General features: G+C 46.4%; 1 protein-coding gene across 10 annotated transcripts; it reads left to right on the forward strand.

Annotated features, from left to right (window-relative positions):
* The first annotated feature begins 352 nt into the window (after positions 1 to 352).
* CEACAM1 (CEA cell adhesion molecule 1) lies at positions 353 to 22,318 on the forward strand. 10 transcript variants are annotated; one of them, XR_004433918.1, is made up of 10 exons: positions 353 to 550; positions 1,429 to 1,788; positions 6,995 to 7,273; positions 7,675 to 7,929; positions 10,310 to 10,594; positions 16,820 to 16,949; positions 17,674 to 17,726; positions 17,890 to 18,042; positions 18,366 to 18,397; positions 20,390 to 20,496. XR_004433918.1 is itself a non-coding variant. In XM_033197448.1 (10 exons), the coding sequence occupies exons 1-10, from the start codon at positions 487 to 489 to the stop codon at positions 20,507 to 20,509; spliced, it is 1,386 nt and encodes a 461-aa protein (XP_033053339.1). In that variant the 5' UTR covers positions 353 to 486; the 3' UTR covers positions 20,510 to 22,318. The 10 variants fall into 10 exon arrangements, 6 of the variants coding, with proteins under 6 accessions (XP_033053339.1, XP_033053302.1, XP_033053314.1 ...); XR_004433896.1 differs by having other exon boundaries at positions 17,871 to 18,042; positions 20,390 to 20,495; XM_033197448.1 differs by lacking the exons at positions 10,310 to 10,594; positions 17,890 to 18,042 and adding exons at positions 14,157 to 14,232; positions 14,621 to 14,633 and having other exon boundaries at positions 7,675 to 7,933; positions 20,390 to 22,318.
* Positions 22,319 to 23,016: the final 698 nt, after the last annotated feature.

Here is a 23,016-nt window from a genome sequence, read left to right on the forward strand (position 1 = left end):
TTCCTGCTGGGTGTCTTCCTACCTTCCCAGAGCACTGGAGAGCATGGGGAGACCTGGAAGCTCACTGTGTCGCAAAGAAAATAATTACCACATTTGGATATGCCAGGGTTTTCTGTGTGCTGCTGACAGACCCATAGCCAGGACACAATAGAGGTCAGTGCTGGAGAGGGGGGATCCTCCTCCCTTGATGAGGACAGAGGTCCCGTCAGCCTTGATTCTCAAAGTGTGGTCTGGGAAGCCAAAATGTAGACAGAAAGGAAAGAGAAAGTAAGGTCAAAGGGGCAGGAACGAGAGGAGAAGAAACAGAGCCTCCTGGGCAAACCCCGCCCCAGCACACATCATCAGACAAAGCTCCGGGCCCCAGGGAGGAGGCTCAGCAGAGAGGGTAGAAAACAGCAGAGCTGACAGTCACAGCAGCCCTGCACGAAGCGTTCCTGGAGCCCAAGCTCTCCTCCACAGGTGAAGACAGGGCCAGTAGCAGACACCATGGGGCACCTCTCAACCCCACTTCACAGAGTGCGTGTCCCCTGGCAGGGGCTTCTGCTCACAGGTGAGGGGAGGACTCCCTGGGAAGGGGCGGAAGGAGGGTGCACAGAGAATGGCTAGGGTCCCCTGGGGAGGATGGGGCTCTATGAGGCGAGAGAGGGCTTCTCTTGGAGCCAAATAGAAGAGAGGCCATGAAAGAGGGATAGAGATCATAAAAGGAAAGTCTCAGTGATCTGAAACTGTTAGTGAAGAAACAATCTCCCATTTTTTACCTTTTCCAAGTGAATCATCAATGAGCAATAAATTTCAAAAACTGATGACAATAATCACAATTTAAGTCAGCGTGACAATTAAGGAAAACATTTTAAAAGGGGCATTAAACAGAGCCCTGAGCCAGCAACCTCAGATATTGGCAAATAAACCCCAGGACGTGAAGGGCCCTGGGAATGCTCAGGAGCTCATCCACAGGAGTCTGCAGCCTGTCCCAGGCACTGGGGTGCAGCCAACATCACACAAATCCCTGCCGTCACAGAGCTCACGCTCTCATGAGTGGGGAAGACAGACACGCAAAGAGATCTAGAATGTGAGGTCAGGGGTAGACAAGAGCCCTGGAGGGAACAGAGCACAAAAAGGTCAGAAAGAGAAGATCCAGGGTCTCTAGGGGAGATGTCAGGGAAAGGATCTCCCAAGAACACCCTGATGTAAGCAGGATCTGAGGGCAGTGGGGAGGGAGCCATGCAGATCCCTGGGGAAGAGCATTCCAGGGAAATGACAAGGTCAGAGGCACTAAGGGAATGGGAGTCACACTGCTGTCCTTGACCCAGTAGGACACACACACTCCAAGGTGGAGGGGTGAAGAGACCTGCTCAGGACCCAGGGCCCCGTTTTTCCACCCTAATGCATAGGTCCCAATATTGACCGATGCTCTCTCCTCTCTCCTAGCCTCACTTCTAACCTTCTGGAACCCGCCCACCACTGCCCAGCTCACTATTGAATCCAGGCCGTTCAATGTCGCAGAGGGGAAGGAGGTTCTTCTACTTGCCCACAATCTGCCCCAGAATATTTTTGGCTTCAGCTGGTACAAAGGGGAAAGAGTAGATGCCAAACGTCTAATTGTAGCATATGTAACGAGAACTCAACAAACTACCCCAGGGCCCGCACACAGCGGTCGAGAGACAATATACTCCAATGCATCCCTGCTGATCCAGAACGTCACCCAGAATGACACAGGATCCTACACCCTACAAGCCATAAAGGAAGATCTTGTGAATGAAGAAGCAACTGGCCAGTTCCGGGTATATCGTGAGTGATTCCCCATGACCTCTGGGTGATAGGGTGTTAGTTCTACTTCACATACACGGGATTGTCAGGCCTGGGTTGTGCCTGTGTCCCCCTCTGCATTACACCCCACGTTAAGGTTTGAGCATTTAGTGCAGGACACACACTAAGGGATAGACACCAAAATATCAAATTTCTTACTCAGGAGTCCTGATTCTGCAGACACTTGCTTCAGAGGAAGGACAGTCTGATGTGGGTAACTTATCGAGGGGAGCCCCCTGGGACCCTCCTGGTGAACATGTCCCTAAGAAAGACCCAGTAGGACTCAGTCAGGGTCTGGCCTGAGGGGCTTTCTGGGATCCTCACAGACAAGCTCAGCCCTGGGAATCCTCTGCTCCAAAACACTATCCCAAGGTTCTCGACTCCTGGTGACCCTGAGAAGCCTGGGCCAGTGCTAGATTGTGGCCTCCTGGGCCGGGCTGACTGGGAACAAGAATTTGAGTTATCCAAGAGCTGTGGCTCCTGGAGCTAGTAACCAGCCAGGGTTCAGGCATTAGAGCCTCAATTGGGCAAGGACAGAGCCTCATCCTTCACCTTAGTCTTGGCCTGGAGAGGACAGATGCACAAGCTCCCCAGGCCATCAGCCGACTGCCCTGGGGGCTTAGGAGATGCCATAGGAAGTGCAGCATCCCCAGGAGGAGGAACAGAGGAGACAGGATGCTCCTGAAAGCTCCTTGTCCACCAGGGATCAGGCTGAGAGGCACTCTCACAGAATCCAACAATAATAGATGCTGTGGCCGGGCGCAGTGGCTCACGCCTGTAATCCCAGCACTTTGGGAGGCCGAGGCGAACGGACTATGAGGTCAGGAGTTCAAGACCAGCCTGACCAACATGGTGAAACCCCATCTCTACTAAAAATACAAAAAAATTAGCCGGGCGTGGTGGCGCATGCCTGTAATCCCAGCTACTCAGGAGGCTGAGGCAGGAGAATCGCTTGAACCTGGGAGGCGGAGGTTGCAGTGAGCTGAGATCACACCACTGCACCCTAGCCTGGGTGACAGATCGAGACTCTGTCTCAAAAAAAAAAAAAAAAAAAAAAGATTGTTTATTTGGGCAGCTCCCCTATGCCGAGCTGAGGTCAAATAATTACAAATATTTTAACGTTAATTCACAGACACAAGACAAGCCAAAACCTTTAACCATTTATACTGTTTTTCTGAGGTCTGAGGGGAAACTGAGCCACATGGCAATAAATACAGTCACTATATCAAGGTCACACAGACCATAACTGGCAAATCAGTTACAGGAGATGTGTCTTCAACCACAGCCTCAACTTCTCCTCTACTCCAGGGGCCTTATTTGGCATCTGTGGACCCCAATACCAGAGATGGTTCAGTTCCTTTCTTCTTAGGCATCTGCAGCCCAGAGGGGAGATCCTGGTCTGGGGAGTGAGATCAAACGGAGAATTAACCAAGTTTTATTCTGGAACTTATTCAACAATTAGAGTCAGTGTCAGAAATGTTCAGGCCTGGGCCAGCCGTGGGGGCTCACACCTGTAATCCCAGCACTTTGGGATGCCAAGATGGGCAGATCACTTGAGGTCAGGAGTTCAAGACCAGCCTGGCCAACATGGTGAAACCCCATCTCTACTAAAAATACAAAAAAATATTAGCCGGGCATGGTGGTGCATGCCTGTAATCCCAGCTACTTGGGAGGCTAAGGTGGGAGAATCGCGTGAACCCAGGAGGCAGAGGTTGCAGTGAGCCAAGATCATGCCACTGTGCTCCAGCCTGGGAGACAGAGCAAGACTCTATCTCTTTTTTTTTTTTTTTTTTTTGAGACGGAGTCTCGCTCTGTCACCCCGGCTGGAGTATAGTGGCGCAACCTCAGCTCACTGCAAGCTCCGCCTCCCAGTTTCACACCATTCTCCTACCTCAACCTCCAGAGTAGCTGGGACTATAGACGCGGGCCACCGCGCCCGCCTAATATTTTTGTATTTTATTAGTAAAGACAGGGTTTCACTGTGTTAGCCAGGATGGTCTGGATCTCCTGACCTCGTGATTCACCCACCTCAGCCTCCCAAAGTGCTGGGATTACAGGTGTCAGCCACCGTGCCCAGCCGAGACTCTATCTCAAAAAAAGAAAAAAAAAAGTTCAGGCCTATCCCCTCAGACCCACACCTCTGCTCCCTGGACTTGAAATCCTGTGTTTCCTGATGTGTTGGTGTCACTCCCACAGGAGGATAAAGGAAAGGACTTTGCTTTCTCTCCCCATTCACACTTTGTACCAGCCAGGGCCCAACAAGAAACACACACTCGCTCAGTAGTTCTCTTATGAATGAATGAATGATTGAATGATCCATCACCTCTTTAGAGATTGGATCTGGTTGCAGAATCCTGGGAGGTTCTTGCCATGCCAGCTCCCCATCCTTCCAGGGACTGAGACCCATGTTCCATCCTGACTGTCTGCCCCTAAAGCCACCCCAAGTACCACATTTCATGTGACTCTCTGGGGCTGTTCGGCTGTGGGAAGGTTTTCAGGCTCCCTGGTCTTGGTTCTGGGACACCAGAGGCTCCTGGTTGCTGGGGTCTCTGAGGTCACTGTAGCCCCCACTGCTCACTATCATGGGCATCTCTGACTCTCTCTCTGCTCCTCCATGTCCTCATTTTCCTCTCCTTTTATCCCAGCTGAACTGCACAGTTTCCTCCACCCTTAGGCCTTTCTCAGACACTCCCTCTTACAAGGCTGACTGTCCTGTTCCCTTCCTGCTCACACTGTGGCCAGGCCCACCTCCCAGGCAGTAGGAAAGGCACAGAAATCAACCCGGAGCAGCCGCCCCTGCCAGGTCCACCACGAGACACTGTCCCCAGCTCACCAGGAGAACGAGCTTCCACTGTGTTCCCATCCAGGGCTCTTTCCCTCAGTGAGGCCAACATGAGTCCCGGGACAGGCCACAGGACAGGGACGAGCGACTCCTCCGTGCACTCTCTACACTGACTCACCAGGGGATCAGAGGCAGAAGGACAAGTCTGCAGTCCCCAAAGCCCATGGGCTCATTTCACCCATTTGACTCCCAACTCCATCCCTGTCCTGCTGTGGGCTCACATCTTCTACTGGTTCCTGGGACCTTCCCCAGGTGGAGCTGTCCAGGCAGGTGCTGTCTGATGGGTTTGCTGCCCATTCCACATATATCTGTGTCCTCATGATGACACCATTGTCATAAGGTGGGATCTCTCGTACAGGGAGATGCATTAGCCACTAGTGTCTCACTTAGACTCTGCCCAATTTGGATGAATTTGGTCAATCTCTAGTTGTGTTTCCTGAGGTTGAGAGAAAAGAAGGAAAGTATTTCACATGACTGTTTTGGGTTCCTCTTCTTTTTACCTGAATTCCCACAGGAATTTGTAACATAGAACTCTTTCTAAATTTACTGACATAACATACATCACTTCTCCTCATACGGCATCGTTTCTCTCTTAATGCAATTGAGAACCCTCAGATATCCTTTCTGACAAGTTCTGTCTTCCTAACAGGACCCAGGAGTCCCTTCTACCCAGGGAGTCACTGATTTCAAGCTGACTTCAGCATCTTTCTTTGATCATAACATGATCCTACCGGACTTCAGAGCTTGGTTTAAGAGTTTATCATGCTCTCTAGAGAAATATTCCTCTTAGTAGTTGGTGTTAGATCCAGAGTATTAATAACAATTTTTACAAATGGAATAATCTAACTTCTCAAATTTATATCCCAGATCTACCAAACACACACAGTCCATGAGGGTCAGATTTTCAGCAAGTTCATGCTCCTTCCATTCCACTAGTCAGTTATTCTCCATTTGCAAAAAACTCACATATTTCAGAAAAGATCCACAGTGCTGTCACTTGCCCTTTTCAGGGGGAGAAGGGACATTAAAAACTAAAGTCAAGGAACATAGTTATGCTGTTAAATCCAGGCAGCTCCTGCCTGTCACCCTCACTCTTTTCTAGATCATTCCTTGGACTCTGCTCTATCTTTAGGAGTCACTGGCTCAAGTCAGTCATCATTAAACACCTGGGAAAAACTGCCCCACCTTGTGGTTCCACTGCCTGACCACTGAGCTGACTTTCAGGCTTGCCCCTGGTGTTCCCTGTGTTATTTCTGCTGAAACGCAGAGTCCCAGGCCAGGCTGCACAGTATCCTCAGGGTTTAAGGACAATGGGAAGTCCCATCATTACCCATCTCTAGGATGTCCTTAGACAGGGAAGCTGCAGAGAAAACACACCTAGTGGGGCAAAGTAGGACTGTGAAGCTGGAAGGGAGCCAGCACCTGCACGTTGCAGGTGAGGACCCACAGGTGGGCCAGGCAGTCGTCAGCCAGTCTGGGAAAGACCAGAAGTGGTGGGGGCTATGACTCCCAGTCCTGGGTCTGTCCACAACCCAACACTGCTGCTCAGTTCACACTTGAGAAAGTCTGTGCTTCTCTCACACAAAGCAGGCGGCCTCACGGTCTCTGAGCCCTCAGATCATTGTGCATCTGTCTTGTGAAACACACACTTGCCGTGGGCTTTTAAAGACTCAGGTTGGCTGAGAGGTGGGGAGATGCCAACTCTGAAAAATGCCCGGCCAGAATCCCAGCACTTTGGGAGGCCGAGGCGGGCAGATCACGAGGTCAAGAGATCGAGACCATCCCGGCTAACGGTGAAACCCCGTCTCTACCAAAAATACAAAAAATTAGCCGGGCATGGTGGTATGCACCTATAGACCCAGTTACTCAGGAGGCTGAGGCAGAAGAATCACTTGAACCCGGGAGGAAGAGGTTGCAGTGAGCCGAGATCGTGCCACTGCACCCCAGCCTCAGCAGCAAAGCGAGACTCCGCCTCAAAAAAAAAAGAAAGAAAGAAAAATGCCCAGCCAGGCACAGTGGTTCACACTTGTAATCCCAGCACTTTGGGAGGCCGAGTCAGGCATATTGCCAGAGCTCAGGAGTTCGAGACCAGCCTGGGCAACATGGTGAAAGCCCGTCGGGCATGGTGGCATGTGCCTGTAATCCCAGTTACTTGGGAGGCTGAGGCAGGAGAATTGCTTGAACCCAGGAGGTGGAGGTTGCGGTGAGCCGAGATCACGCCACTGCACTCCAGCCTGGGCAACAGAGCGAGGCTCCGTCTCCAAAAAAAAAAGAGAGAAAAGAAAAATGCCTGTGGAGGAATCAAAGGTGCCACACACGGCAATCTTCTCTCTGTTATCTGTACAGCGGAGCTGCCCAAGCCCTACATCACCATCAACAACTCCAACCCCGTGGAGGACAAGGATGCTGTGACCTTAACCTGTGAACCTGAGACTCAAGACACAACCTATCTGTGGTGGGTAAACAATCAGAGCCTCCCGGTCAGTCCCAGGCTGCAGCTCTCCAATGGCAACAGGACCCTCACTCTACTCAGTGTCACAAGGAATGACGCAGGACCCTATGAGTGTGAAACACAGAACCCAGTGAGTGCCAACCGCAGTGACCCAGTCACCTTGAATGTCACCTGTGAGTATTTTCTGTTCCTCTGTGGCCCAGGCCGCCAGCCCAAATCCACGCACCCAGAGGCCGGGCCTCTCAGTCCCTCTCAGGTCTAAGGACGCAGACCCTTAACTCTGGACACCCAGGCTGGCCATGACTTCCTGTCCCAAGCAAACCTGGGCAGTCCCAGCCTGGACCAAGAATAGGAGGGGAGGGGCTGCTCCTGTCCTGGGAGGCTCAGGGTCTGCAGACTGTGATGGAAGAAACAGGTGAATGTCTCAGACCCAGACTCAGTGGACACAGCGGAGGTTTGGTTGGGACTCCAGGGTTGTGACTTGGTAGAGAGGAACACTGTGGCCCTTCTCCAGACCAGGAGCTTCCCCTTCCCTCTGATGACATCACCTGTGGCTTTATTTTCTTTGCTCCAGATGGCCCGGACACCCCCACCATTTCCCCTTCAGACACCTATTACCGTCCAGGGGCAAACCTCAACCTCTCCTGCTCTGCGGCCTCTAACCCACCTGCACAATATTCCTGGCTTATTAATGGAACATTCCAGCAAAACGCACAAGAGCTGTTTATCCCCAGCATCACTGTGAATAATAGCGGATCCTATACCTGCCACGCCAATAACTCAGTCACTGGCCGCAACAGGACCACAGTCAAGACAATCATAGTCTCTGGTAAGTAATCCCTGGGGCATTGACACTAAGCTCTGGGGTACAAGCTCTCTGGTTTTCAAATAGGAGCAGAGAAGAAATTTTCTTTTCCAGCCTGTATCCAACGGGCAAAACAAGTCCAAATTCTCCTCTGAACCCTCTCAATTCATCTCTGCCAACTCTCTTCCCTTTGTTTTTCTGATTTCTCACAGCTGAACTTAGGTCCAGCCTGGAATGTGGGGAGGGGGTTCTCTCAGTCCCAGAAAGCCCCATGTAGCAGGAGGGGCTTCACAGAGGGGGAAGCAGAAAGGGTCCTCAAGGTCAAGTTGCTTCTGTCACTGACATGTCCCTCTCTGTAACTTCTTGGCCTTCTTTTACCTACTCCATGAGATATAAGGAATATGTGAGGTTTTAAAACAGGCTCACATTAGCTTTCCCTAAATGAGAGAAGGAAATGCCCTTCATCAGCGATGAGCGGCTCAGACTTTGCTCCCTGCTCTACTCCCAGCTTGCCCGGTGATTGGCTCTGCCCTGACTCCATGTTGGGTAGGACGCAGGTGTGTGGGGAAGGTGGCCAGGTGGCCTGTCATGAATCCAGCTAAATCAAAATGGCAGTCAATGGCTGGGTGTGGTGGCTCATGCCTGCAATCCCAGCACTTCGGAAGGCCGAGGTAGGAGGATCACCTGACATTAGGAGTTCGAGACCAGCCTGACCAACATGGCAAAACTCCGTCTCTACTAAAAATGTAATAAAAAAAAAATTAACCAGGCATGGTTGTACGTGCCTGTAATCCCAGTCACTAGGGAGGCTGAGGCACAAGAATCACTTGAACCTGGGAGGCAGAGGTTGCAATGAGCCGAGATGGCGCCACTGCACTCCAGCGTGGACAACAGAGAGAGACTCTGTCTCAAAAAAAAAAAAAAAAAAAAAAGGCCGAGACTCTGTCTCAAAAAAAAAAAAAAAAAAAAAAGGCCGGGCACGGTGGCTCAAGTCTGTAATCCCAGCACTTTGGGAGGCCGAGACGGGCAGATCACAAGGTCAGGAGATCGAGACCATCCTGGCTAACAGGGTGAAACCCCGTCTCTACTAAAAAATACAAAAAAACTAGCCGGGCGAGGTGGCGGGTGCCTGTAGTCCCAGCTACTCGGGAAGCTGAGGCAGGAGAATGGCGTGAACCCAAGAGGCAGAGCTTGCAGTGAGCTGAGATTCGGCCACTGCACTCCAGCCTGGGCAACAGAGCAAGACTCCATCTCAAAAAAAAAAAAGGCAGTCAACACCTGATCCTCTCCTGGGTCAGGCTGCCTCCCTAGCTTGTCCTGGCTCTGAAGTCACCAGCTGTATGAGGCTATGGGCACAGCACGTGGGATAGCACAGAACACAGCAAGTGACCCACACTTGGAGAAATCCAGAGATTCAGCCACAGGGGCTCTGCATTGGAGAGAATGGGCAATGCCAAACAGTGTGTATTTGTAGAGAAGGTAAGAATATCAGCCTTTTGTTAACACTGTGCCTACTCTCTAGGAATCTCCTTCACTGTGATATTCTCTCCACAGACCAGGAAGTAAAACTCCTCTTTACAGTGAGAAATCCTTCGGATTGGAACTTCTCCAGATACTAAGGTCGTGAAGACTGGATGGGCCAACTTCATTCTCTAAAAAATTATTTAATGAAAAAACACACTACCTTCCCTTTTTTATGTAAAGTGACAGTCACAGGAAGGAAGCCTGATCACAGAAAGCTCCAGGAAAGGGTCACACAAAAGTCAGTGGGAGGCAGGGCACAGTGGCTCATGCCTGTAACCCCAGCACTTTGGGAGGCTGAGGTGGGCGGATCACAAGGTCAGGAGATCAAGACCATCCTGGCTGACACAGTGAAACCTGGTCTCTACTAAAAACATGAAAAATTATCCGGGTGTGGTGGCAGATGCCTGTAGTCCCAGCTACTTGGGAGGCTTATGCAGGAGAATGGCGTGAACCCAAAAGGCGGAGTTTGCAGTGAGCCGAGATCATGCCACTGCACTCCAGCCTGGGTGACAGAGCAAGGCTCTGTCTCAAAAAAAAAAAAAAAAAGAGTCAGTGGGCAAAACATTCTACCTGATGATGTTGCTCGGTCTGCACGCTGAGAAGAGAATTCCAAGTGGGGATACAGAGATACCCAGAGGGTCACTCTGAGACAATCTGGGGTCAGAAGGGAAGTGCAGCCCTCTCCTTACAGATCATCACCTGAACAAAGACACTTGACCTTCTGCAGAAGGTCAGGGCTATCCCCTGGTTGGTCACCTTTGCACAGCTCACTGTGGGACCTGAGAGCTGGCTAAGGTCTCAGGGAAAGGAACATAGCCCCAGGCCCCAGGCCCCAACCCTGTTCTCAGGAGGTTATCTCAGATACTCTGTTTATCCGCAGAACTAAGTCCGCTAGCACAGCCCCAAATCAAAGCCAGCAAGACCACAGTCACAGAAGATAAGGACTCTGTGAACCTGACCTGCTCCACAAATGACACTGGAATCTCCATCAGTTGGTTCTTCAAGGACCAGAGTCTCCCATCCTCGGAGAGGATGAAGCTGTCCCAGGACAACACCACCCTCAGCATAAACCCTGTCAAGAGAGAGGATGCTGGGAAGTATTCATGTGAGGTCTTCAACCTAATCAGTAAGAACCGAAGTGACCCCATCATGCTCACTGTAAACTGTAAGTGACTCCTCACCCCTTCCTATATGTCCCTGGAGGATTACTCTGCCAATGGTGTGCAAAATGGATAAAACTCACAGGAGGCAGAATCTCAATGAAGAGACCATTATAGCAAACAGAATTGCAAAGTGGTTAAGAGCTTAGGCTCTGAATCAAATATACTTAGTTTTTTGGTTTTTGTTTTTAGTTTTTTTTTTTTTTTGGTTGGTTGGGTTTTTTTGTTTATTTTGTTGTTTTGAGACAGGGTCTTGATCTGTCACCCAGGCTGGAGTGCTGTGCTGTGATCAAAGCTCACTCCAGCCTCAATCCCCTGGGCTCAAGCAATCCTGCCACTTCAGCCTCCAGAGTAGCTGGGACTACAGGTGTGAACCACCATGCCTGGCTAATTTTTTAAATTTTTTTTTAGAGATGGGGTTTCACTGTGTTGCCCAGGCTGGTCTCAATCTCCTGGTCTCAGCCTCCGCCTCCCAAAGTGCTGGGATTACAGGAATGAGCCACTGTGCCCACCCTGTGTTTAACTATTCTAAGTATCTCTCATAGAGATGGAAGCACGCAATATTTGTCCTTTTGTGTCTGGCTTACTTCATTTAGCATAATGTCTTCAAGTTTCATCTATGTTGTAGAATGTATCAGAATTTCATTCTTTTTGGAGACTGAATACTATTACACTGTGTAGATAGATATATCACATTTTGCTTATCCATTCATCCATCTATGGACAGTTAGGCTGCTTCCATCTTTTGGCTATTATGAATAATGCTATTACACACATGGGTATACAAACATCTGTTCAAATCCCTGCTTTCAGTTCTTTTGAATAGATACTCAGAAGTGGAACTGCTGGATCAAATGGTAATTCTGGTTAATTTTGAAGAACCATCATACCATTTTCCACAGTGGCTATACCATTTCACATTCCCACCAGTAATTCACTAGAGTTCCAATTTCTCTACATCCTCAAAAACATTTGTTGTTTTTTGGTTTTGTTTTGTTTTGCTTTTTATAAGGGCCATCCTAATGGTTGTAAGGTGGTATATCACTGGAGTTTTGATTTGCACTTCCCTAATGATTATCAATATTTAGCATCTTTTCATGTGCTTATTGGCCATTTATCTTCTTTGGAGAAATGTTTATTCAAGTTCTTTGCCCATGTTTTAATTAGGTTGTTTGGGGATTTTTTGTTGAGTTGCAGTAGTTCTTTATATATTTTGGATATTAATCTCTTATCAGATACATGATTCTCAAATATTTTCTCCCATTCTATAAGAGGTCTTCTCACTTTCGTGATAATGTGCTTTGATGCACAAAAGCTTTTAATTTTCATGAAGGTCAATTTCTCTATTTCTTCTTTCATTGCCTATGCTTTTGGTGTCATAGCCAAGAAATCATTGCCAAATTCAACGTTCCAAAGTTTTCACTCTATCTTCCAAGGGCTTTATAGTTTTAGATCTTACATTCGGGTCTTATATGCATTTTGAATTTTTACATATGGTGTTACATAAAGGTTCAATTTCATTCTTTTGCAGGGATATCCAGTTTCTTCAATGCCATTTGTTGAAAAGACTATCCTTTCCCCATTGAATGAACTTGGCACCCTTGTCAAAAACCATTTGGCTATGTATGCAAACATTTCTTTCTGGGCTCTATATTTTATTCCACTGGTTTCTATTTCTTTTTGCCAGTACCATACTGTTTTGATTACTGTAGCTTTTGGGTTTTGTTTGTTTGTTGTGTTGTTGTTGTTTGGGGGTTTTTTGTTTAGTTTTGTTGCTTTTCTTTGTAGAGATGGGGTTTCACCATGTTGCCGAGGCTGGTCTCAAACTCCTGAGCTCAAGCAATACACCCGCCTCTACCTCCCAAAGTGCTAAGATTATGGGCGTGACGATTACCATAACTTTGTAAAAAATTTTGAAACCAGGAAGTGTGAGCCCTTCAACTTTATTCTTTTTCAAGATTGCTTTGACTATTCATGGTCCCTTCAGAGTCTCTATAAATTTTAGAATGAATTTTTCTATTTCTGCAAAAAATATTACTGGAATTTTGATAGAGATTGCACTGAATCTGTAGATCACTTTGGGTAGTACTGTCATCTTAACAATATTAAGTCTTCTAATCCATGAAAATGGGGTGTCTTTTCCATTTATGTCTTATTTAATTTCTTTTGGCAATGTTTTGTATTTTCAGGGTACAAATCTTTCACTTCTTTGGTTAAGTTTATTTCTAAGTATTTTTAAAGCTCTTATAAACATAATTTTTTTCTTAATTTTCCTTTGAATTGTTCATTGTTAGTATACAAAAATACAACTGATTTTTGTTTGTTGATTTTGTATACTGCCACTTTGCTGAATTTATTATTCTAATAGTTTTTTTGTGGGATCTCTAGGGTTTTCTATATATAAGTTAGTGTATTCTGCAAACAGGTATAATTGTACTTCTTTCCAATCTAGATGCTTTTATTTTCTTGGCTAATTGTTCTGTCTAGGTCTTCCAATACTACATTGAATAGAAGTGGCAAAAGCAGGCATCCTTGTCTTGTTCTTGATCTAAAAGGAAAAGTTTTCAATCTTTCATCACTGACTATGATGGTAGCTGGGGGTTTTCATGTGTAGCATTTATTATGTTGAGAATTTCCTTCTATTCCTAGTTTCAGTGTTTTTTAGCATGAAAGAATGTTGAATTTTGTCAAATGCTTTTATCGACTCATTTTCATTACTGCTTATAGGTCTATTGGGATTTTCTATTTATTCATGATTCTATCATGGCAGGTTTTGTGTTTCTAGGAATTTGTTCATTTCATCCAGGTAATCCAATCTGTTGGCATTCAATTACTCATAGTCCTCTTATAATCCTTATTATTTCTGCAGAATTAGTAGTAATGTTTCACTTTCATTTCTGACTTTAGTAATATGAATCTTCTTTCTTTCTTAGTCAATCTAGTTACAAGTTGTCAATTATAATGATCTTTTTTGAAGAACAACCTTTTTTTTTTTTTTTTTTTGGTTTAAGACAGGTTTTCACTCTGTCACCGAGGCTGATCGTGGCTCACCGCAGCCTTAACCTCCCAGGTTCAAGCAATCCTCCTGCCTCAGCCTCCTGGGTAGCTGAAACTACAGACACACACCACCACCCCCAGCTAATTTGTGTAATTTTTTGTAGAGACAGGGTTTCACCATCTTGCCCAGCTGGTCTCAAATTCCTGAGCTCAAGTGATACACCTGCCTCAGCCTCCCAAATTGCTGGGATTACAGTCGTGCACCACTGTACCTGGCCTACAGTTATAAATTTCTTTCTTGCACAAGATTCTTAACTACTCTGAGCCTCGGATTCCTCAACCGAAAATTGCACTGAGAATGCCTGCTCCATAGTATTGCAAGGCTTTTGGGTTTTTGTTTTGTTTTTGAGACAGGGTCTCACTCTGTCACCCAGACTGGAGTGCAGTGGTGCAAACACAGATCACTGCAGCTTCAACCTCCTGGGCTCAAGCAATTCTCCCACCTTAGCCTCCTAAGTAGTACATGCTATCACACCTGGCTAATTTATTTTTATTTTTGTTTTCCGAGAGACAGAATATCATCATGTTACCCAGGCTAGACTCAAATTCCTGGGCTCAAGTAATCCTCCCATCTCAGTTTTCCAAAGTGCTGGGATTAGAGGTGTGAGCCACCACGCCTGGCCCCTTAGTATGATTTTAAAGATTTAATGTAATAATAAACCTTCAGCAAAACACCACACACAGAAGAAATGTTTCATAAATGTTAGCTGCTATTACTACTGCTATTATCATTAGCCTTGAAATCAGGTAGTCCTAGAGTCAAATCTCAGATCCACCTCGCACTAGCCATCTGACTTTAGGTAAGCTTTTCACCACTCTAAGCTTCCATTTTTTCATATTTAAAATGGAAATAATGTCTACCTGACAGCATCATTTTATGGATCAAATGAGACACACATAAAGCATTTAGCAGCATAGGGCCTGGCACACAGGAAGTACCCCACAAAAGTAGCTAACATAGCATTAATCACCAGCCTGAGTTGACTGGTGAGGGTTAAGCCCCAAATAGTTGCAACAGATATAAAGGAGAAATAGGCTGGACACAGTGGCTCACATCTGTAATCCCAACACTTGGAAGACCAAGGCTGGAGGATCTCTTGAGCCCAAGAGTCCAAGACCAGCCTGGGCAATATAGTGGAATCCTATCTCTACAAAAATTATTTTTCTAAATTAGCCAGGTGGGTGGGCATGGTGGCTCACGCCTGTAATCCCAACACTTTGGGAGGCCGAGGCAGGCAGGTCACCTGAGGTCGGGAGTTCAAGACCAGCCTAACCAGCATGGAGAAACCCCATCTCTACTAAAAATACAAAATTAGCTGGGCGTAGTGGCACGTGCCTGTAATCCCAGCTACTCAGGAGGCTGAGGCAGAAGAATCGCTTGAACCTGGGAGGCAGAGGTTGCAGTGAGCCGAGATCACGCCATTGCACTCTAGCCTGGGCAACAAGAGTGAAACTCGGTCTCAAAAAAAAAAAAGAAAGAAAGAAAAAGAATTAGCCAGGTGTGGTGGCATGTGCTTGTAGTCCCAGCTATTGAGGAGACTGAGGTGGGAGGATCACTTGATCCCAAAAGGCTACAATGAGCCATGATTGTGCCCCCGCACTCCAGCCTAGGTGATAGAGTGAGAACCTGCCTCAAAAAAAAAAAAAAGAAGAAGAAGAAGAAGAAGAAGAAGAAATAGATGCAAAAGGTATTATTTGTGTATTTATTTTATATATATAGGGGGAGAAGCATTATACAAGAAATCCACCGGGACATGGCTATGATCAAATATGGGAAAGGGGAAAAAAAGGAATTAAATCAAAGTCTCAAGCCTGGTATGTTAGTTTCCATCTACCTAGATACACTGAAGATGAGATTAAACATATGAGATAATTTACTGGGGAAATGCCTGTGAGGGAAAGTGAGGCGAGATTGAGAGGAACCTCAGACCATGATGCAGATCTGATTCCTGTGGAAGAGAAAGAGAGGAAGGAAGTTTTAGATTGCAGTGCAGTTTTTTTGTTTGTTTGTTTGTTTTTTGTTGTTTTTTTTGAGACAGAGTCTCACTCTGTCACCCAGGCTTGAGTGCAGTGGTGTGATCTTGGCTCACTGCAACCTTCACCCCCCGGGTTCAAGCGATTCTCCTGCCTCAGCTTCCTAAGTAGCTGGGATTACAGGCGCCTGCCACCACCCCTGGCGAATTTTTGTATTTTTAGTAGAGATGGGGTTTCACCATCTTGACCAGGCTGGTCTTGAACTCCTGACCTCGTGATCCACCCGCCTCAGCCTCCCAAAGTGCTGGGATTATAGGCGTGAGCCATGACACCTGGCCTGCAGTGAAGTTCTAACAGCATTTCTGCAAGGCTGACAGGGAGTCCTCCAGCCATTCACACTTCAGAGTAAAACAGTCACACAGAACTGGGCTTGCTTTCATACCCCTGCTGGGAGCCAGTGGGAAGCCAGTTCTCTATGCAAAAGAGGTGGTGAATTCAGAATGCACTGACTGTCACAACAGAGACACTGAGAAAAAGATGCAACCACAAAAAAGGTGGAAAGTTCTAATCATATACAAAATAGCAATCAGCCTTTCTCACATTTCAAAGCCTTAAAAATGTCTGAGTGTAGAAAGGCCAGGGTGGAATTGACAGAAGAGAGATCATCAACCTAGAAACATGGTGATTGGGGCTGGGCGTGGTGGCTCACGCCTATAATCCAAGCACTTTGGGAGGCCGAGGCAGGTGGATCACAAGGTCGGGAGTTCAAGACCAGCCTGGCCAAGATGGTGAAACCCCATCTCTACTAAAAAATACAAAAATTAGCCAGGCTTGGTGGCACATGCCTGTAGTCCCAGCTACTTGGAAGGCTGAGGCAGGAGAATCGCTTGAACCCGGGAGGCAGAGGTTACAGTGAGCCAAGATCTCCAGCTGCACTCCAGCCAGGGTGACAGAGCAAGACTCCATCTCAAAAAAAAAAAAAAAAAAAAAAAAAAAAGAAAAGAAAAAAAGAAACATGGTGATTGAAAAAAACATTGCAAGGATATAGTTAGCTAATCACTTTCCAGCAACCTTCCTACAACGAAACTGTATTCCTTGAAGGAACTACTAGAAACTACTTCATTCTGAGAGTTGTTTCCCAGCCCCCACTGTAAAATAATTTCACCTTCATTTCTTCTCCTTTTTTCTTTCCATGACAGATAATGATCCAGCACAAGAAAATGGCCTCACAGCTGGGGCCACTGCTGGCATTGTGATTGGAGTACTGGCCCTGGTTGTTCTGATAGTAGCAGCCCTGGCATGTTTTCTGCATTTTAGGAAGACTGGCAGGTATGATGGCCTTTCCTCTTGTTCTGTTTCCTCCAAGGCTGACTGCCATGCTTGGGAGAGGGAAAGAATTTCTTTGCCTGTCTCTGGGCCTGGATCTCATTCTCCTCCCACTAAACTCCTGCTTCTTGGCACTAATTCCCACAGGTTTCCTCTTCCCTGGTCTTCGTGCTCCCTATCTCCCATTATCTCCTAGACAAGGCTATTCCAATCCCCATCTAATCTAGAAGAAGAGACTCAAGTATGTTTCTCTGTCCCCTAGTCAGGGAAAGCAAGGTCTAAGAAGGAAAACAAATGAAAAAATGGAAGAAGCAGCAGGAGAAAGCAAGTCACATGTTCCATTGACCACAGCAGGAAGAGGAGGGAGAAATAGCATAGGAAGAGAACCTAAGAGAAAGCAAAAACAACCAAAGTCCTCTTGAACAATAGACAGAGAAGAAAAAAAAAAGTATCTACCCCAGAAAACAAAATGGGAAAGGTTTTAAGGATAGAAGTAGGCACAGAAGCAGATGATAAACAATGAAATGAAATGTGAACATCCAGCAAACAGGAAAAGATTAAACACTAGAAGGGACTGTAGTCAGACTAAGGAATGAGGCCCTCAGAAGAAAGGCAGTATGAACGTCAAGGACTCCAAGGAATTACCTGCTCACAGTGTCCTTCCTAACTCAAAGAACAAAGATCCTGTGCTTGGGAATAGCAGTCACAGTGTCTGATATTTATTTAGGGCAAGCGACCAGCGTGATCTCACAGAGCACAAACCCTCAGTCTCCAACCACAGTAAGTAAAGCCACTTACCCAGGGAGAACTGGTATGTTCCACCATGTGCCCTCCCCTGGCAGGGAATCCTGGATTCCCAAACCACTCCCTCCCTTGTGAATTGTCACAGAAAGGATCTCTATTTCCCAACCCTAAGTGGCATAGGTCTTCCCACCCTTCCTAGCCACAGGAGTCCCCTGAGACACATCTGAGGAAAGAGGCTCACTCTGCCTTGGCCAGGCAGGCCTGAGGAAGATCCCGTGTTTCCAGGAGCCATTTCCTCAGCCTTACTCCTTCCACCTCCTGCCTCTATTACGGATGTGGGCACTCTCCCTTGGTGAGACTTTCCTTGTCTTGTGGGTGCTGTGGGTGCTGCCCCTCCTTGCCACTGGAGCATGTTGGTGAGAAATACATCTGGGTAAAAATCAAGGCCTTGTAAACTGGTAGAACTCTTCATAAGTGGATTGTGGCCTCCTGTGGCTCTACTCCTGCCCCCTCTCTGGTACTAACGTGCTGGACCATACACTCTGAGGGAAGCAAATTCCTTAACTGATCCTTAATCTCCCCACCCTCCAACTGCCACCCCCTTCAGCTAGAATCACCTTAAGTCAGCTTTGCATTTCCATGCATGGATTGCTAACTCTTTTTTTGCTTTTCCAGCTCAGGACCACTCCAACGACCCACCTAACAAGGTAAGCATATCCGGTTTTCATAGGCTTATTTTCTCATGGAAATGACTCTGTAGAGAATTGGTTATTCCTGAAGACACAATGTAACATCAAGTTTGGGTTAATGTTTCTCGGTGCAACAACAAAGAAATATTTGTAATCACTCCCATGAGTCTACTTTGCAGCAAGAATGTGCATTTTGGAATTATTCCCATCCTGTGTCTGAATACTGGATGTAACTCTTAGTAGCTCTATGACCCTTGTCAAGTAACCTAACCTCTTTGATCATCAGCTTTGTCATCTGTAAAATGGGCATTCTGCCTACTTCAAAGAGAAGTTGAAGGGATTAAACAAGATAACCTACATAGAGCACCCAGCACAATGGCCTACAAAAGGAAGGCACTGAATCATTCTCACTCCCCTACCTTCAGTATGATCCTGCTCTTACTGTCAAAAGGATAATTTCAATTTTAATAGATCTGAGATCCTGTTTTTTATAATAATTTTATAGAATTTTCCATTTTATGGCCAGACGTGGTGGCTCACGCCTGTAATTCCAGCACTTTGGGAGGCCGAGGCAGGCAGATCACAAGGTCAGGAGATCCAAACCATCCTGGCTAACATGGTGAAACCCCGTCTCTACTAAAAATACAAAAAATTAGCCAGGAGTGGTGGTGGGCACCTGTAGTCCCAGCTACTCGGGAGGCTGAGGCAGGAGAATGGTGTGAACCCAGGAGGTGGAGCTTGCAGTGAGCTGAGATCACGCCACTGCACTCCAGCCCGGGCGACAGAGAGAGACTCCGTCTCAAAAAAAACAACAAAAAAAGTATTTTTCATTTTCATTTTACCTTTTCTTTTTTTTTTTTTTTTTGAGACGGAGTCTTGCTCTGCCACCCAGGCTGGAGTGCAGTGGCCGGATCTCAGCTCACTGCAAGCTCCGCCTCCCGGGTTTATGCCATTCTCCTGCCTCAGCCTCCCGAGTAGCTGGGACTACAGGTGCCCGCCACCTCGCCCGGCTAGTTTTTTGTATTTTTTAGTAGAGATGGGGTTTCACCGTGTTAGCCAGGATGGTCTCGACCTCCTGACCTCATGATCCGCCCGTCTCGGCCTCCCAAAGTGCTGGGATTACAGGCTTCAGCCACCGCGCCCGGCCCCCTCATTTTACCTTTTCTATAGAGCAAACACACATACTGAAAAATGCTAAATCACAATTATACTTTCACAATGTATGAACTTTCACAAGTTGAACACACCTGAGTAAGCAGCATCCAAATCATGAAATACTACAGGACCTCCCCTTAAAAAGAAACCCTTCCAACCAGGCACAGTGGCTCACACCTGTAATCCCAGCAGTCTGCGAGGCCAAGGCAGGTGGATCACTTGAAGTCAGGAGTTCTAAACCAGCCTGGCCAACATGGTGAAACCTTGTCTCTACTAAAAATATAAAAAATTAGCTGGGCATGGTGGTGGATGCCTATAATCCCAGCTACTTGGGAGGCTGAGACAAGAGAATCGCTTCAACCTGGGAGGTCGAGCTTGCAGCAAACTGAGATCATGCCATTGCACTCCAGCCTGGGTGACAGAACAAGACTCCGTCTCAAAAAAAAAGAAACTCTACCAGTCACTTCCCTCCAAAGAGTAACCACTATCCTGACTTCTAATGCTCCAGATTAGTTTTGCCTGGTTTTGTTCTTACATAAAGGAGAAATACAACATATCCTTATATGTGGCTTCTTCAACATTGCTTTGTGAGACTCATCCATATTGTTGTATGTATTTGTGGTTTACTGGTTCTCATTGCTGCATTATCCTATTCCATTGCATATATACCATAATTTCTCTCTTCTAATGATCATTCATCAGGAGGTCAGCAAGCAGAGAATGGGTAACAACAAAAGCCCTTCTCCAGAGCTAAAATTTCAAAATGGTAACAGCTTGTGGTGCTGAATCACACCAGGCAAGGTGAGGCCCTGCCCTGTGTCACTGACTTAACTGATCATTACTTGTGCTTTTCAGATGAATGAAGTTACTTATTCTACCCTGAACTTTGAAGCCCAGCAACCCACACAACCAACTTCAGCCTCCTCATCCGCAACAGCCACAGAAATAATTTATTCAGAAGTGAAAAAGAAGTAATGAAACCTGTCCTGCTCACTGCAGTGCTGATGTCTTTCAAGTCTCTCACCCTCATCACTAGGAGATTCCTTTCCCCTGTAGCGGTAGAGGGGTGGAGACAGAAAGAATTTCCTGCTACTCTTCCTTCATAATAGGCACCTCCAGACTGCCTGGTCACAGCCCCTCCCTCAGTGTCAATAGATGAAAAGGTACATTGGGAGTCTGTAGGAAACCCAACTTTCTTGTCATTGAAATTTGGCAAAGCTGACTTTGGGAAAGAGTGGCCAGAACTTTCCCTCCCTTTCCCTTTTCCCCACCTGGACTTGTTTGAAACTTGCCTGTTCAGAGCACTCATTCCTTCCCACCTCAGTCCTGTCCTATCACTCTAATTCGAATCTGCCATAGCCCTGAGGTTATATCCTTTTCCATTAAGTACATATGCCAGAAAACAAGAGAGAGAGAAAGTCAGTAATGCCTTCTCCTATTTCTCCAAAGCCTTGTGTGAACTCACCAAACACAAGAAAATCAAATATATAAGCAATAGTGAAATTCCACACCCTTGTCCACTGTCAAGAATGTCTACCTGTCAGGGTTGTCTACCTGTAGGATCAGGGTCTAAGCACCTTGGTGCTTAGCTAGAATACCACCTAATCCTTCTGGCAAGCCTGTCTTCAGAGAATCCACTAGAAGCAACTAGGAAAATCACTTGCCAAAATCCAAGGCAATTCCTGATGGAAAATGCAAAAGCACAGATATGTTTTAATATCTTTATGGGCTCTATTCAAAGCAGTGCTGAGAGGGAGGGGTTACAGCTTTAGGAGGGAACCAGCTTCTGATAAACAATCTGCTAGGAACTTGGGAAAGGAATCAGAGAGCTGCCCTTCAGCGATTATTTAAATTATTGTTAAAGAATACACAATTTGGGGTATTGGGATTTTTCTCCTTTTCTCTGAGACATTCCACCATTTTAATTTTTGTAACTGCTTATTTATGTGAAAAGGGTTATTTTTACTTAGTTTAGCTATGTAAGCCAATCCGATTGCCTTAGGTGAAAGAAACCACCAAAATCCCTCAGGTCCCTTGGTCAGGAGCCTCTCAAGGTTTTTTTGTCAGAGGTTCCAAATAGAAAATAAGAAAAGGTTTTCTTCATTCATGGCTAGAGCTAGATTTCACTCGGTTTCTAGGCACCTCAGACCAATCATCAACTACCATTCTGTTCCATGTTTGCACCTGTGCATTTTCTGTATGCCCCCACTCACTTTCTCAGGAAACCTTGGCCTCTGCTAAGGTGTATTTGGTCCTTGAGAAGTGGGAACACCCTACAGGGACACTATCACTCATGCTGGTGGCATTGTTTACAACTAGAAAGCTGCACTGGTGCTGATGCCCCTTGAGGAAACAGGGCTGTGAGGAGGAAGATTGTATCTTAGGCCTAGCCTTTTTTAACAGCCTCTGAAATTTATCTTTTCTCCTATGGGTCTATAAATGTATCTTATAATAAAAAGGAAGGACAGGAGGAAGACAGGTAAAAGTACTTCTCACCCAGTCTTCTACACAGATGGAATCTCTTTGGGGCTAAGAGAAAGGTTTTATTCTATATTGCCTACCTGATCTCATGTTAGGCCTAAGAGGCTTTTTCCAAGAGGATTAGCTTGGAGTTCTCTATACTCAGGTACCTCTTTCAGGGTTTTCTAACCCTGATATGGACTGTGCATACTTTCCCTCATCCATGCTATGCTGTGTTATTTAATTTTTCCTGGCTAAGACCATGTCTGAATTATGTATGAAAACTGTTCTATGTTTTTATAATAAAAATAATATATCAGACATTAACATGCTGCCTCATGGTTGATACTACCTTAGACAATGTTTTTCTCTACAGGCAGAATAAACAAATTGTTCAATGGGGAGTCAGAGTAAAACTATTTCTTTTTTTTTCTTTTTGAAATGGAGTCTCGCTCTGTCACCCACGCTGGAGTGCAGTGGCACTATCTCAGCTCGCTGCAACCTCCACTTTCCTGGTTCAAGAAATCCCCCACCTCAGCCTCCCCAAGTAGCTGGGATTACAGGTGCATGCCACCATGCCCAGCTAATTTTTTTGTATTTTTAGTAGAGACGGGGTTTCACCATGTTGGCCAGACTGGTTTCAAACTCCTGACCTCAGGCAATCCGCCCACCTTGGCCTCCCAAAGTGCTGGGATTACAGGCGTGAGCCACTGCACCCGGCCGTAGGCCATAAAACTATTTCTAAGTCTACAGATATTTGATCTAGTGATCAGAGAATTAGCTAAATTCATTTGCATACCTGCTAACAAAGTGAGTCTATCTGGGAGCAACAGACCACAGCTCTGACTTCCCTGGGAGGAAGTGCCTATCTTCCTCTGGGAGAGAAGATGATCTCATGAGTAAAAGACCTCCCAGCCTCTTCATTAGGGGCCAACAACCCTTCCCACTCTGGTGGCTCCAGTGAATTAGATGTAGCAATACAAGGGTCTCCACAGGTTCATTCACCTTCTAACTCTTTCTGG

Source organism: Trachypithecus francoisi, unplaced genomic scaffold, assembly GCF_009764315.1.
Source record: "Trachypithecus francoisi isolate TF-2019V2 unplaced genomic scaffold, Tfra_2.0 Contig01705, whole genome shotgun sequence".
Classification (NCBI taxonomy): Eukaryota; Metazoa; Chordata; class Mammalia; order Primates; family Cercopithecidae; genus Trachypithecus; species Trachypithecus francoisi.

What these genes read in the sequence shown, in the direction of transcription:
- CEACAM1 (XM_033197411.1), top strand. Translation starts at nt 487, where the DNA reads ATGGGGCACCTCTCAACCCCACTTCACAGAGTGCGTGTCCCCTGGCAG. An exon ending in GCAGGGGCTTCTGCTCACAG is followed by an intron (nt 551 to 1,428) that starts GTGAGGGGAGGA and finishes CCTCTCTCCTAG; the next exon opens with CCTCACTTCTAACCTTCTGG. An exon ending in CCAACGACCCACCTAACAAG is followed by an intron (nt 18,398 to 20,389) that starts GTAAGCATATCC and finishes TGTGCTTTTCAG; the next exon opens with ATGAATGAAGTTACTTATTC.